Source organism: Mytilus trossulus, chromosome 7 (genome assembly GCF_036588685.1).
Source record: "Mytilus trossulus isolate FHL-02 chromosome 7, PNRI_Mtr1.1.1.hap1, whole genome shotgun sequence".
Taxonomy (NCBI): domain Eukaryota; kingdom Metazoa; phylum Mollusca; class Bivalvia; order Mytilida; family Mytilidae; genus Mytilus; species Mytilus trossulus.
This window is the reverse complement of record NC_086379.1, coordinates 69869126-69886280: the sequence shown is the minus strand read 5'-3', so window position 1 is coordinate 69886280 and position 17155 is coordinate 69869126. Positions and strand designations below refer to the sequence as shown.

Genomic DNA, 17155 nt, shown 5'->3' with positions numbered 1-17155 from the left:
AAAAAAAATGTTCATTGTCTTGCAAGGAAGTCAAACAAAAATATCGGTTAAAAAAAGTATATGGAGTTGTTGAAAGTTGTTCGATGATACTAACATGAAAACAATCTAAAACGAATATGGCTGCCGACGTTAGGTCAATTTAAAACAAAATTAAACCTACCTTTACATTGAATAATCAGACATGCAAAAACATTTTTTTTTTTTATTTTTTTTATATAAAGGATATGGTAAACATTATAGTAAACAGGTGCCATCATTTTGTATCTATTCAGCATTTAAGATTATTTCATACTCAAATATGTATATTGACAGAAATACTATTGAGAAAACACATGACGTAACTTTGGGTACTATCACTTATAATCTTTTCAAAAATGTAAAGATTTTAAATAAATTATAAGTAAATTTAAATAATTAAAGGTATAAGAATACGTCGTATGCAATATAAAAAAAATTGAATTCGATTGATTTCTGAAAAAAATAAGTATTTGTCTTAATTTCTGATAAATTGACATGATTCATCTGGATATCCAATAAGTTTTTTAATGTTTTGTTCCAGCTTTCGCACGACCATAAATCTTTTATCCAGATGAGGGGAAAAAAAACACACATACAAATGAAAACTACTCAAATTAAGTATTGATATGTTCCTCAATTAAAAAAAAGATAATTACATTTTTAATTACATTTTTGACCTAATGTCTCAAAGAATAATGTTCTGATACACATAAAGTCAGTGTATATACAATGGCATTACTTCTACTTCATAAGCCAAAAATTTACAAAAAAGAAATACATACATGCATAATAATTTTGTTCGGTATTAAAACTAAAAAAATATATATGTATATACATCTGTAAATATAGTTATAATGTTACATGATTGAATAAAGTATACAGATTTGAACTACTTTTTTTCAAAATATTATTCCCATTAATAACCTTATAAATTAGTGAAATGAAGTTAAATAAATATATATTTAATATAGTCAACACATCATTTCATTATAATTCTTACATGTAAATGAATTCATTTTTCACAAAGTTTTCTTTTCATTTTGATCAGTATACAACATAGGGTTCCCGATGAACTGTTCCCTCAAATCTTGCTTGTTTAAGTTCTCATCATTTTCATCGCTGCTTTGCTTCTTGTTCGTTTTGGCAATTCGGTTTGTTTAGCAGTCTTATATGAAGAGTTAATACCTGATAGACGTGCTGCTTTTTGTTTAGAGTCCTGAAATACAGATAAGAAAAAGGAGCTCAGGATTTTGAAATAAAAAATGTAAGCGTACATATAGAGGTTATTAATGGCGGAAGCTGGAGTGAAGTAAGAAAACTGCCAATGCCAGTTAATTTAAGATGGAAGTCTAATGCATGTGCAACGTGCAGCGTTCGAACTCATGACTTGCTAGTGACACCTTTCAATTTGATAAATTTGTTATAATGTCATATCTTTGATTGATTCGATTAAATCCTCATAAACCTTTTTCACTCGAAATTTGACTGAAATTTTGTTTAGACATCTGACTATTGTTTAAAACTTTTTGTTGTCTATAATCTATTGGTTAATTTGTCTATGGGTAGTCTCGTTGACAAATATATCCTCTAAGTGTCGGTTAATGTATATAAAGGTATATCAATATATAAATAGATCTTAGAATTCCGTAACTAGAACTTCAATTACAAATATTTCTTTATGGTTAGAATATATCTAACTAGTTGAAATAGCCTTTTAATCAAACACCTGCCTTCTGATTGTTTATTTTGGATATTGAACTTTTGACTTCGGATATCAAATTCAGAATTGTCTCTACTGAAATTTCCAAATTCGAATTTTGACACCCGTTACGAAAACTTTCGTAGTGTATGCATTTAGGGACCAGCTGAAGGACGCCTCCGGGTGCGGGAATTTCTCGTTACATTGAAGACCTGTTGGTGACCTTCTGCTGTTGTGTTTTTTTTATTTGGTCGAGTTATTGTCTCTTTGACACATTCCCCATTTCCATTCTCAATTTTATATTTTGTTTCGAAGCTTCAAAAAAAAAAAAAATGGTATCTATTATACTGTATACTGATAAATGGCGCCAACTAATCTCTTGTACGGCAATCGTTCACAGATTCATTGGCATGTTTTGAATTTAACGAGTTTAAATATCAAATATTAAATCCGGTTCATAAATACACTGTAAGATGGGTTTTTAATTTTTTTTGTTGAATTGGGATTTTTAAAACTTTTTTGTTCTTATACAGCTTTACATATAATTGGACAAAATTCGGAATATTTGTAAAACTTGTGCAAACATTTAATGTTACACTATTCCTGTTCTACTTGATGAATGGCAATTAATCATTTTCTATGCTATGAATAATTCACAGAAATAACCCACCAGACTAACAACATACTATTTAAATATTTTTTGGAGGATCTATGCGTTTAAATACGAAGCAAAGTATAAACCTGATAATACATTTTCATTTAGTATGATAAGGGAGGGAGGGGGAAATGAGTTTGGAGTTCTATGTATATAATTATATATTACCTCCAAAAGATCTTTTATGAACTGAATGGTTTCATAGATGTGTTTAACTTGAATTGTTGGCGACAATATCTCTCTGAGAGGAAATCCGCTCTGTCCAGACAAAACAAGTTCATTTTGAAAATCGTCCTTCCACCAAAAGTGTTCATCACATATGTAGTCAATCAATGGTTGTTCCGTTCGAATAACATTATTACTTGACGACAGACATCTATGTACAAATACCTTTAACGCATGATCTAATTTCTCAGTTTTTGAGTTACAGTTTGATATTTTAATCAAATTTTCTCTTCCTTCTCTTGGAAGGTGTATACGATATTGATCTTCAAGCGTGCTCGCTATACTGTCTCCGTTTAGTTCTTCTAAAAATTGATAGAAGGGAATGATATGTCCAATCTTGATGTCTCTAGGTAAAAGCTGTTTCAATTCTAAAGATGAAATTCCTGAAACATTTTCCCATTTAGGTAGATATTCGACTATAGGTTGGGCTGAATCAGCTCCTGTCTTTCGGATAAGTGATATGACCATTCCAGTTTGTGTCAACATGTTTGTTATTTGTGATGCATCTCTGTCTCTTTTATGCACTATTTCCTTTTTAATATCTTGTGTTAAATCACACTGTTTAACATTGCGTTGGATTTCTTTTAAAAGTTCTACCGTATTTTGGAACAACTCGTCAGAAAAAACAATTTGTGGGAGATCCTGTATGGTTAGAAAACATTTTCCAAACAATACTTCTGCCTTGATTTCTTGTTCTATCTTTTCAAAATCAAAATCTATTTTTTGATCTAAACCATATCTTGTATCACATTGCGAGAATGTAAGAAAACGGTCACTCCATTTAAAATTCAATAAATCTTTACTTTTGATATCTAGCAACGACACAGTTATGGGATTTTCCTTCACGGATTTCATACTACATGCCTCAGATAGGAAATTATTTTGAATTTGTATCAATTTTTCTAGTACTCTATACAGTGGCGAGTTTTCTCCAATAATAGTGGCAGAGCTCATCTTTAACATTGTATGCATTATCTCTAGTGTTTCAGAATCTTTATCACATGACTGGAAACAGTGAAACGATCGTATGTCATTCCAATCGTTTTTAAATGCTTCAAATCTAAATTTTAGTACCTGTTTCTTTTTATCATCATTTTCCTCGGCGAAAAGTTTTGTTATTGTGATATCTTTAAAATCAACCTTGCGATACTTGTAACTTGCATAAATTACTAACGATAAATGCCATTTCCAAATCGACAGTATCTTTTGCGGTAAACTTAATTTTTCCATGTGGTCAATCACCAAATGAAGTACGGGGAAATCGTTTCTCGCGGCAATGTTGAGATTTGCTAATAAACTTTCTTTAGTTGGTTTAATGTAAACTCTGAATAAATGCGTAAAACTGTTAATGTTCACATTGTAATTGCATGGATCCACCCCAGTCACACAATTTTCCACTGATGAGGCACCTTCACTACATAGCAATGCACAGTGGCGTTTTAATGACCGGACATGGGCAAACCTATTTGATAAAATCTCGTTGATAACAAATACATGTTTCTGCACCAAAAGGCTAACTGACTCTTTTAAACTGGTGCCATCGGGTTCGGCTGTAAACAGGTGAAGAGAATTGAAAAGGATAGAATGCAGTATAATACATATATCATCACAGCTCAACTGAAGCACTTGTTGCAAATTCTGCCAGTACAGTCGAATCTGCTTGTCAATGTAGTCATTTTCGTAACCTATAAGGTTCAGTTCGTTTAGAGATGATATTTTGTTTAATCCAAAAGATATAACTAAACTGCTGTGCAGAAAGATTTGCATAATGTTACAACAAACCTTTGACATCCCTGCAAATGCCTCTGGTAACTCGTTTTCAAATTGTTCAAACGGGATAAGTGGTAAACCATTAACAGCCGCGGAAATAGGCATTATAACAGTTTGATACCAAAATGATTCGTAATGAGTTATTGTTCCAATTATGCAAGCCATATGAACAATTACTGATGTGATCTGTGGCTGTGGTGAACGAACCATCACAGATAAATTGAACAAGTTATGTTCAAATTCCTGTACACCAAGTAAGCCATTTATAATACTTTTGAGTTCTTCTTTAATATTTACTTTATCTACCATGGCTGATATTTGTTCAGCTATCTGTATCTCAGTGTCATCATTTTCTTTTAAACATTTTCTCATAAAGAAACGTTGAGCCAGCACACCAACAAACTTCAGCATGTCAGGTCTTTCTGACAAAGGAATATGCAGCGTTTTATTTTTACTGCCTACGCTCTTCATCTGAATCAGGAACATGTTAAAACTCGCCGGATCAAGATAAAGACACAATGGATTGAAGACTGCTGATTTCTCTACAAAACTAATCGTCCACGTGGACACGACTTCCTTTAAAACCGGAATATATGGTTCCATCAATTGACATTTTCTCGCAATATCTTGGCAACCAAATTTCTGATTTAGGTGTTTCAAGAATAAATGCAGTGTTTCGGTTGAAAACAATATATTGTAATCTGTATTGCTTATAATTGTCATAATTGAGTTAATGTGCTGAGCAAGAGTTGGCATAGCAGAACAGTCGTATTTTGTTGTATCAAGTAAATCGACAAAAACCATCAACATTTTTTTCACAAAAGCCAATGCAACAACGAACTTAAGAAAGAAAATCCCAGTCTCTATAATTTGAAAGGAACGAGACAAGCATTGAAGTATTTCGTCGGAACTACTCTGTACTGATCCCAAATTTTCAATTGTCAAGTAGTCGTCAAATGCGTAGCTTTCGAGAACATGTAATAATAAAATTGGAAGAGACATATTTTTGATGTCAGTGACGTCCAGATCAACTAAATAGGAATCAAAGCACATGCCAACAATCTCATCTGTCGTACATGAATTTTCATTTATCAAGATATTAAAGTATGCGTCTCTATTGTCGTTCAAATCTATTATTACTGCAAATTTCACAACCTGCCCAAAATATGACATTTCTGGGTCGAACATTTCGTTTTCTGTGATTTTACTTAATGTAAAAGTTAACGGTTCAGTATTTTCCGGGGACGATATCATACATCGCAGTATGTAAGAACAAAAAAGTTTCTGTAGTACGGCTTGTTTCACTGATTGTTCAATCTGTAGCTTCCTTAAAATATTGTATAAACACTCACATACCGCCAATGCACCCAGTTTTCCATTGTTATCAATAATACATTGCCCTAAATCAGTAATACAAGATGCGGAAATTGAAAAACCATTTTTCACGAAATCTTCTGTTAATTCCTGACAAAATTTTAAAGCCGTGAGTTCATCACATTCATCATTGATGATATGCGCAAGAGGTAAAATATTTCTGACAAGGGTTATCCATTCATCAACCACTAGAGTGTCAAATACTTGTTTTGTTGGTAGAAGTGACATGCATAGGACTTTCATAAAATGTTCTCTTGATAGAATGGTGATATCGCCATGCTCATTAGAATCTGTGACACAAACAGTAAAATCGTCATTTTCCTCTGATAAGCTGTAAATATTACTACTTGAACTAACTCCGTTCGTAGTTGGAAAAGAGTCATTGAATGCGACAGATGTTAGCATTTCTTCCATCAGACACTTTATTTCTACCATTTCGTCTGTTTGATCATCAAACATTAAAAAATCGCTTCCGTTTTCAATCATTTCAATGTTTGTGTTATGGACTTCCTTCATGCTTACATTTTCCTCCTTTCCAGCACTTTTAGTTGTCTTACCAGTGATTTTGTTTTGAAAACAGATCAGCTCCGCTATATTTAAAGTTGAAAGATCCATTGAGTACATGCATAGTTTAAGTATATGGCATATTGCATGGATGATGTGCCCATATACCCACAAACCTGCATGAAGATACGCAACAAGAGTAAGAAAATCAACACTTTCTATTTTTTCAAAGTCGACAAAGTTTGATATGGCCCATTTGAAAATATCAATTCTTTCCAATTCGTCCGTATCCTTCAGTATTTTAACGGAAAAGTAGTTACAAAAATCCCGAATAAAATCTTTATTCCTTCCATGATAATGTAAATCTTCAGATATACTAACAGCTTCAAAACAGATAATATCAATACAATTATTTGTTGCATTGTCAAATAGATCTCTTGGGAGTTCGTCATCTACGTCTATATCATTGTCTAATCGAAGTCGTCTGATAATATCCAAAAATTCGCCTTTTCGATCGTCTATCTGCAGCATTAACGACTGACTACATGGCATATAAAAGTTCAAAGGCTCACTGCTACAAAAGTAGCATTCTGGTCCAGATGGAAGAGGAATACCGTCAGTATTTACATAAATATCTGAAAGAACCACTCGTCTCCAAATTTGTCGTCTTGCAGGCGTGCAGGCGTCCTCTAAAAATACGGGACTGAGTACGTTTTGCTCTAAAAGTTTGAAGATGTAGGGTGCAAGTGGAAGTCTTATGATGTCTGAGATGCTATTTTCTAACGCACACACAAAGGGACCTGCTTTTAGTAATTCATGTGGATTTTTTGCCACATCTGTGCACCAATAGGCTGAACAAAAGTCTTGTTGTTCAAAACCACTCGTCCTCAGTATTTCAAGATCAAGTGACGTTTTCTTTATCCACATGAGAACATAATCCTCTAGAGTAGAAACGACCTCATTGCATGATTTAATTTGCATCATTACATCCTCGAGGATTTTCACGGAATTCTGTCCATTGGTAAATTTGATTCTTGAAAATGCCCAAAACAGCATTTTATTGATATAGTTATCTAAAGGTCTGCGTTCTGTAACAATTTGTAGTTTGTCAACATTCAGCAAATGTTCCAAAGGCGTTAAAGGTGTTTCAATACTATCTATAAAGAATAAACTCCAACCAGATAAAAAGTTCAATGGTATGTCCGAAGCAACGTTTCGTTCAAGGTGTATAACAATACACACATGTTTTTGTTGTTGATGCATATCAACCATATGCGTTCGAATGTATTTCTCTATTATTCCTTTTACAAGTAGTAAATGACGATTGTCCGTTGAACATGAACACTGTAACACAAGAATACTATTGTCAGACTGGAAAAACTCGTCAATTTTAAAAGAAAATTGTTTTTCTGATTTAAAAATGGCCAACTTTTCTCTCTGAATTTTTTTATTCTGGATCAAAGGTCCTAAGAAAGAATTAATACCCGAAAATGTATAGATAACATTTAAGTATTCACAAACACCATGCACTTGTTGCTCCTTCATATATGTTATATGTAAAAGCTGTTCTTTGGGTGTATTTTTTATTTCAAAAACATCAGTAGGCAGTGTCTGTCTTGACAAGATGTTATCATTACCTTCTAAGATATTGCATGACGACGCTTGTCCATTATAGTCAGTATTCTCGGAGGGTATTTGAGTTGTAGCCGAGTTTTCATTCTCAACCCCATCTTTTGATATAGTTGAATTAATGTTACTTTTCTCGGTCGTCTTTTCTTTAATCACGTCAAAAGAGGCATTGCACATTTTGTCAAGGAAATGAAACAAGCCTGTATGAATAGGCAATTCCAGATATTTATTCAAAATTTGACCAAATTCGTTTGGACTTTTTGATTTGTAAAATTCACTTTCCTTTGAGCGAATAACAACTTCTGGTGGCACCAACCATAGCAAAGTATCAAATGCATTCTTTTTGATATTTTCTAAAGAACTCGTGCTAGCCATATTTTGCTGTAGCTTGATTATTAGTGATACCAGCAAATGTGTACTATATGATGGAATGACATCATTAGGGGAAAATGCGTGATTTGGAATCTTACAAAAATTAACTATATCATTGTTTAGTTCATAAACTGCTTTTTTTAGGTTCTCGTTCTCAAGTAGATCAAAAAATTCAAATTGTTGTTTTTCAAATCGGTTCAGAAAAGGTGGATCAGAATAATCTAATTTAGACTCCTCTACTAGTACAACACATTTAAAATCATCATGCACGTGGCACATCGGATTACTGTAATGGCCTAATGCTACTCGACAATGTTTCTTTTTTCCAACGACAGTATAGTTCTGATTGAGCATGTCATATAGACTACCGTAAATAGACTCTAGGTCTTTGAGTATTAAAACCATACCTTGTTCCATGCAAAGAATAATTCGGCTAAGAATTCTATAGTTGTAAGCATCTGTTAGATCCTCTTGAAAGCTGCTACCCAAAATAATGTCAAATGGCAGTCCTAAATGCCTTAATTGGCTTTCGAGAATACTTATAACTGCATCTCCATTGGTAATAAGCATTAAATGGCGACAGGATTTGTCCTGCAAGTTTTCAATAATAAGCTTCGTGACAGGGATTTCTTGAGATTTTATACCCGGAATATTCTTCCTGAAAATTTCAAAAATTTTGTTTTTCTCTGTTGGAAGACCACCAAAATTTCGAAATATTCCTGTAAGAATGATTTCGCAAATTTCTTCATCATCTGCATTTTGGTATACTGCTTCCTTCCGTCCTAAATATTTGATCAGGGAATAAAAATCGCGAAGCCCATGGAAGTTTGGAAACTTTTGGTCATGCGAACAATATTCATAATATGCCTTTGCTATTCCTTCCAGTAATTGAGTTGTTAGTGGTTGCAAATGCTGTCCAAAATTATCATCAAGACTGGACTCAAGATCATATATAGCTTCTACTGTGCAAGGCATCATGCTGTTACTAATAGATTTTCCAGTGTATATGAGTTCCTCGAGGTCCATGTCCGGTCGTGACAGATGAATCGCTCTATTCATCTTTGCTGCATCTAATGCCCAGTTGGAAATTCCAACAACTGCAACTTTAATCTGTTCGTCTTGTCGTTCTATAAGACCATGAAGCACTTTGAGAGGATTGAATTTTGATATTTCTGCTAAACCTATTTCATCTAGTATAACAACTGACAAGACATCGCGTTCATCATTGTGCTTTTGATATTTCTCAGCTTTCTCAAACACTTTAATAATTCCATCAGAGGTTGATGACTCTGAACCTTGAAAAGACACACAAAACAGTTGTGGCATTTCTTGAAACAAGTGAGCAGTTGAATCTTTTCCTCGAAGATTACTGCGTATCAGCTGCATTGACAGCGACTTACTGCAGCCTGGTTTTCCAACCAGGAATATTGGTATTTTATTCAAAATACATACCAATAACATAAACACGTTTTCCTGTAATGCTGCATTTAAAGCTGTACCTGCAGGAAGTTCTGTCATCATGTTTACTATGTCTTTTTGCTCTGTTAAAATAATGTCCAGGATTTCTTCTTCTGTTATCGCATTGGACATTGTTGACCAAATACACTTCTTTATCTCTTCACGATACTTTCTCCTAATAATACCATCTGAAAATCTACTGTGATAACAAACGGCTAATCCCAAAATTACTGGTCTGAGTTTTCGATTTTTAACTGATTGTATGTTCTGCTTCTTAATCAGAAAAGTGTTGTCGAACCACTCCACCAGCCTTCTACATCTATCAACATCTCTTAGACTTACACAGTAATCATTTGTTTCCAAATTTCGAACAAAATGTTGTGACATTACAAGCGTTTTGGTTAAGAGCATTGTAAGCTTTTTATCTCGAAAAGTAGAGTCCACCATTTTTGTGATATAAGAATTTTCGTCTATATTGCTTAGACTTCCATAATCCCAAACATAGTCAATCAGAGCTTCTGGTAGAGGATTTACTCTGTAAACTAATCTTGAAAGTTCATCGTTTCCGATTTTCCCCTGTAAACCAGTTGTCAGTATTTCCTCTTCCTGTCGAAGTCTGTATGGATTGCAAGCAGCCAGGATTGTAAGATTAGGAGCAATTTCTGTCCCTAGAAGCATTCGATGGCACAGTGAATCTGTTATCAATCCCAGATGATTACAAGTGTTTATCTCATCAAGAAACAACCAGAACTGATCATCTAAATGTTGAAAGGCAGTTTGATTTATGTGACTGAATTTTCGAATAATATCAGATTCATCAATGCCTGCATGAATGGTAAAAACTTCAAATTTAACATCACAAACTTTTGCTAAGAAACGGATCAATGAAGTTTTCCCACAACCAGTTTCTCCCATAATCAACACAGGGACATTGCTATTGACTCTCAAGGAAATAAGTACCATTTTTAGTAAGTTGTCCGGTGTTAAAGCGTATTTCGTCATAGATAGTGCAATATGTTGCCTATCCATAGATGTTATCGAATTTCGTGTAAGCTTAAGCAAAAGGTGTTTTAGTTCTTCTGTAGATTTTTCTTTAAAATCTGTCAATTTTCTCTTCACTTGACTTTCAAAAAGATTGCGTACGGACAGTGGCACATCTTTCACATTTCTATATAGAGCGGAAACAGTTTGAACATTTTGATGAAAAAGAACAACCAAATGATTACTGTCTTCCCATCGAACCATTCCAGAAACTCGACTAGCCAATATATCTGCAATAGCTGTTGTTTTATATAAAACTGATGCTGTTTGTGCAGATCTACATGCATTCACTGATCTAGCGGCAAAATCCATTGAGACATTTTTCAAAGCTTTCACGAGATTTGATTTTACAGATGAACGTTGACCCTTTTCCATCATTTCCTTCAGACTGGACCTCTTAAAAAACATACTGGCTGACAACTTTTTGAGTTGATCTGCTAACACATTGATAAAAATATTCATCACTGTAAATGACATATCCCCTGACACTTCGAAATGACTTCCAAGAATTCTTGCACACTCTGTATTGGTCAGTGGCTTCAGTGCATTGGTTCCGGTAAAGTACAAGTCCTGGGTATCAATCAAACCATCATCCAAACCTTTCAAATAATGACAAACGACTTGCACTGGACTATTAATTTCAGAACTAACGCGTAGGTCGCTATAACAGTTCCACTGTAAATTTTCTCGAGAAAAACAGGTGACAGTTGGCAGAGAGTCCCTAAGTTCGTCATGTATGGTGTTTGCAATTTCTATGGATATACTGGTGGACGCTAAAGCATAAGCCGTTGATCCTGCAGAAACGTATCGTAAAACAATCATCTCAAACATGAACAAATCTAGTTCATTAGGATCTGAGATAACACCAATGTCAAGATGTAATACGTGGTAACTTTTCAACCTAATTTTGATCAATTCTTCTATAATGGACAGTCTGTTAAACGGTCCACTGATGTGAATACAAACTGGTCGTTTCTTATCAGCAATCGCGTTTCTCTGAATGAACTCAGATTTTCCTAATCCAGGTACATCTGAAGTAACAACTGTCACATGCGACCATTGCTCAATTAAATATTGTTTCAATTTCAAATCAGATAAGGGAGACGGTCTTGACAGGATATCTGCAAATTGGTCCAAAAATGGATGATTTTCGTGACCTCGGCATAATAAACACAGCAAGAAATCGTATCCGTTTGAACATATTAACAGTCGTCTAATTTCATTATGCAGACAAAATTGTACTTCTGATGGTAGTAACTCAATATTCGCTATTGAATATAAGGCTTTTCGAATGGACTGTTTTTGTATACATCTATTTAAAAGAAGAGTTATTTCGTCGTATGTGGTATCTTTTCTGCAGAAAAGAACTTGATTAGCTTGAGGAAACATTCCAGTAGTATTTAAGTAGAGAGCAAGTAATGTTCTAATAACTAGAGGACTTCCATCGGCTAAAGACGTTACATATGGTACTCCAGGTTGGACTTTTTCGGCTAGATTGGTGTTTTCAGGACATTCTAGGAATTGTGTTGGTGTTGTTTTCATCCCACTGTACAGTTCTTCTAAAGTTTGACCAATGTTTTCAAGTGCGGCAATATGATCACCGCTTGAAACAATTTTAAGAGAATTATAAATGAGTGTGATCTTTTGTAAATCCTCAATGGATGGGTTGATAAATCTAAGGATCGCCATTACAATGACATCATTCTTTTTGAAATTGTGAAGAAAAGAATACAACTCATAAAGTTGATCTGCATATAGAAAATTCAAGTAGTAATACTTCTTACGACACGCATGAATCTCCGATATCCACTCTTCATATTGATGTTGTAATTGACACTTTAAATAAGTCAGGTTTTCACGTCTGCAGTTTTCTTCATACTTTGAAAATTCAAAATGCCCAGCTCGTTTTAGCTGCATGCAAATCCCTGCAACTTCAAATGCTTCGTCTACTATATAAACAAATTTTTCTAGATCGTCTTTCCGAACACTTTTTGATTTACTTTTATCTCTATCATCTGCATTCATAAGTAGGAGAGCTCTACTTCTTAGATCACTTAAATCAGCGCCAGATTGTTTATATTTCTTTTTTACCTTTTTGTATTCCGTGGTAACTTCACATGATCTGGATTTAAGCAAAAAACGAAATACCCCTTTTTGTAGAATATTTTCTATAACTTCAACAGTGCGTTCTCCTCTATTAGCAGCATTGCGATAAAGAGCTTTCAATGAATGAAGGTTGTCACGACAAATATTTATTTTTTCTGGAATCTTGTTATTTCCAATATTTTCAACCTGCCTCTGTAGCAATTCGAAGAGTTTACCTATATTTTCCAAAAAGTTCCCCTTCAGAACTGGATTGAAAAAGCGCTTTATTTCTATTAAATCCGAAACAGTGGATTCCATGACATATTGTTCAGAATGTTCTTCTACTGCGTCAATCAGGTTGCGAAGGTCATCGTCTGCAACTTCCCTAAGAAAATCAAGCAATGCAGAGGACGTTTTTAACGCCTGAAGAATATCTTGTAGATCAGAGTTAATAACGTTGTGTACAATATCAATCTGGTTTAAAATTGGTGTCATGTCTTGTAATGTAACACCAGATAGGTTTCCACTTAACAAACCTTCAAATTTTTGCACAGTATCGAGATAAAGCGAGTCTTCCTTGTTATCAAATTTGAACGTTTTAGCTGCGACCTTGATAGTATCGACTGTCTGACCATAAGAAGGGAGATTTGAAAAACGAATGAGACTATTTCGCGTAGGAGGTTTAAGTCTAAATATACATGTTCTTTCTGCTTGTATAATCTCTTTGTCCATATCCTTCACGCCTAAGAACATGGTTCTCAGTTCAGAAATACTGTGCTCTGTTTCATTTGCATAATTGCCCCATAGCTGTTTGTATCGTCCAAAACAGTCTTTCGCAATAATTTCTACAATTCTTAGGACTGATTGTAGACTAACATGTTTTCCGTGATGACTTTTTATAAAATTTTCATTAAAGAGATAAGTCAATGATAATTCTTCGTCCGCGAAACCTTCTTCAGACTCATTTTCAATTTCCTCAAGTTCTTTCTCATTGTTTTCAAAATACTGTCTTATTATATTCCCGAAGACACAGGTGGAAACTGCAGTTACAATGTGTTTGCAATGTTCTGCAATATCTTGAACTAACTGAATTTCAGGTATTGTATTTGACAATTCTTGTACAGTTAAATTCCCAATCAACAAATTATCGTTTTGAGTTTTTGTATAGTCTATACATTTTTTCAGTAACAACTGCAATTTACGAACTGAAATCCATTTCAATTTTCTAAATGTATCTTCTATCATTTCTAGATTATACTGATAATCATGTATGTTCTTCTCATATCTCCCTATTTGCCTTTCTAGCTGATGTTTATTTTCAGTCATACAAAAAAGAAGGCCTTTTGATTCAAGTTCTTTGTTCAACAGAAGTAAAAATTGCTTGCTATTTATGGTTTGTTTATTGATGGCAGATATTGTACTTTTTAATGCAGCTTCTACAGCCTTCACCTTACAGTGCTGCTTCATTTCATTCACTAGCGTTCCTTCAGCAGTCAAAATAAAAATCCAAAACTTGCTACTGTTCATTACCTCCCCAATTATGGTCTCCATTGATTCGTCTACATTGACTTCCATAGTGTCTAAAGTTGTTTTAATGAAACTTAAAGTTGTTCTGTAAGAAGACGAAAAAAATACTTGATATCATTAACAAAATACTATAATAGATAGACGGAACACTTTAGACCATACCTATGCATACCTATAAAAAGAGTACCAATTTTGTTAATATGAATCATACAGCCAAACAATCTAGTCACAATTTAGTCTCAGAAGTGGAAATAAAAGGAACATCTCATCGAAAACTGCAAGAAATGTATAAAACAAGTTATCAATCAATCAATCAATTAACAAATGGCAATCCGCTTATATAAAATAAAAGATGAAGACCATACTATTAATTTCAGAAAATGTGGTATGATGTCAATATATAAAACAAATTTCCACCAGATACCACATGACGTAGAAGGGGGCAAATAAAGTTCACGGTATGACACACGACCGTTTCACAAACAACTGTTCGTTTAGTTCAAACTCCTTTAAACCCCTTTTCATCTAATACTGCCAGACCTTTAATAAGATTGAAACTGCAGACAAAGTTAAGAATTCCTGCGGAATTAAAAAAAAATCACATCAATATCGTACTTATCATTTTACCTTTTCGATGTTAAAGCTATGATAAAAGTTCAAACATGACAGATTGTCTAATATCTTGAATATGTATTAGATAGAAACATTCTGAAGGCAAAACATGTATTACTGTATTTTTCATTTTACTTAATGATTAGATGACAAAAACGATATTGTCGATTGATTACTGCTGATGTTTTTCTTAAATGATGTTTTAATAATTTTTGCGTTTTGGGCTATTATCACTACAAATAAACCGATAAAGTGAACAAAGCAAGTCTGAGCAACAAGATACGATCTACAAATAAGTTAGCAAAAAAGTAATTTCTTATTTTCTCTTTTGATGAGTTTTTTTCTTCGAAATGACAATGTATACCCATGTTTGCTCTTCTGGATAAAACCTTAGAACTATTAAACATATGTAGATACATAGAAATTGTACAAGAAAAAAATGCACTGCTGTTCTTTGGCCTAAATGTAGATGTATACCGTTATATCAAATACAATGGAGTACGGGAATGAGGAATGTGTCAGAGAGACAATAATCCAACCAAAGGGTAGAAAACAACCGAAGGCCATCAATGGGTCTTCAACACAGCGATAACATCCCGCACCAAGAAGCGTGCTCCAGTTGGCCCCTTAATACTAAACTCCGAAATATATAAATGAACTATAAGTATGTGTTCTTGCACTGATATCAATACTGTTAATATATTGACGAAAATTTTATTTAAAACACAGGTTTTATACTGCTATACCACATATTCATTATGTTTATTTATTTCACTTGCTTGATTATTGTGCCACAAGTTAAATACCTGTAAATTTATGAAGAAACACTAAATTATTAAACAAGAATGTGTCCAAAGTACACGGATGCCCCACTCGCATTATCATTTTCTATGTTCAGTGTACCGTGAAATTGGGATAAAAAAATCTAATTTGTAATTCTATATAGAAAGATCATAACCTAAGGAACATGTGTTTTAAGTTTCAAGTTGATTGGACTTCAACAAAATCAAAAACTGTTTTGACCAAAAACTTTAACCTTAAACTTGCACTATCATTTTCTATGTTCAGTAGACCGTGAAATTTTGGTAAAAAGTCTTAATTTGGCAATAAAATTAGAAAGATTATATCATAGGGAACAAGTGTACTAATTTTGAAGTTGATTGGACTTCAACTTCATCAAATAACATTGAGAATGGAAATGGGGAATGTGTCAAAGAGACAACAACTCGACCGAAGAAAAAAACCCAAAAAAAACAACAACAGCAGAAGGTCACAACAGGTCTTCAATGTAGCGAGAAATTCCCGCACCCGGAGGCGTCCTTCAGCTGGCCCCTAAACAAATATATACTAGTTCAGTGATAATGAACGCCATACTCATTTCCAAATTGTACCCAAGAAACTAAAATTAAAATAATACAAGACTAACAAAGGCTAGAGGCTCCTGACTAGGGACAGGCGCAAAAATGCGGCGGGGTTAAACATGTTTGTGAGATCTCAACCCTCCCCTATACCTCTAGCCAATGTAGAAAAGTAAACGCATAACAATACGTACATTAAAATTCAGTTCAAGAGAAGTCAGAGTCTGATGTCAGAAGATGTAACCAAAGAAAATAAACAAAATGACAATAATACATAAATAACAACAGACTACTAGCAGTTAACTGACATGCCAGCTCCAGACTGGAAGATTATGATTTCATCATATGAACATCAGGCACAATCCTTCCCGTTAGGGGTTTAGTATCATACCATCATAACATATATGAAAAGAACATAACCCGTATCATGCCAACCACTGGTTTTTGAATACATGTGTTTAGTTCCGACGCAAAGTGAATCAATATTTACGCCAAAATATGCAATCTTTAATGACCTGACAACAGTATCGTAATTATATCCCTTCTTAATTAGTCTATTCAAAGATTTTGTTAGTTTCTGAGGTGAATACTGACACATTTGTGCTTTATAAATAATATTTCCATAAAAAATTGGATGTGAAATACCTGAACGCATAAGAAGTCTGCATACTGAGCTATATTTACGAATGATGGACTTATACCGATGATAAAATTTAGTAAATGTTTTGACAATTTTCTTCGTCACAACATGATAGGGTAAGTTGTACTCAGTTAGTAGTTCCGAAGTTTCATCGCGAGACGGTTACGAGGGTAGCACATGAGTCGATT

At 33.9% G+C, this 17155-nt stretch overlaps 1 protein-coding gene across 1 annotated transcript; it reads right to left on the bottom strand.

Moving 5' to 3' along the window:
* Positions 1-1077: 1077 nt before the first annotated feature.
* LOC134726630 (uncharacterized) lies at positions 1078-14405 on the bottom strand. Its single transcript, XM_063591042.1, has 2 exons — positions 2541-14405; positions 1078-1234 (listed from the first exon to the last, which is right to left on the bottom strand). The coding sequence occupies exons 1-2, from the start codon at positions 14403-14405 to the stop codon at positions 1115-1117; spliced, it is 11985 nt and encodes a 3994-aa protein (XP_063447112.1). The 3' UTR covers positions 1078-1114.
* Positions 14406-17155: the final 2750 nt, after the last annotated feature.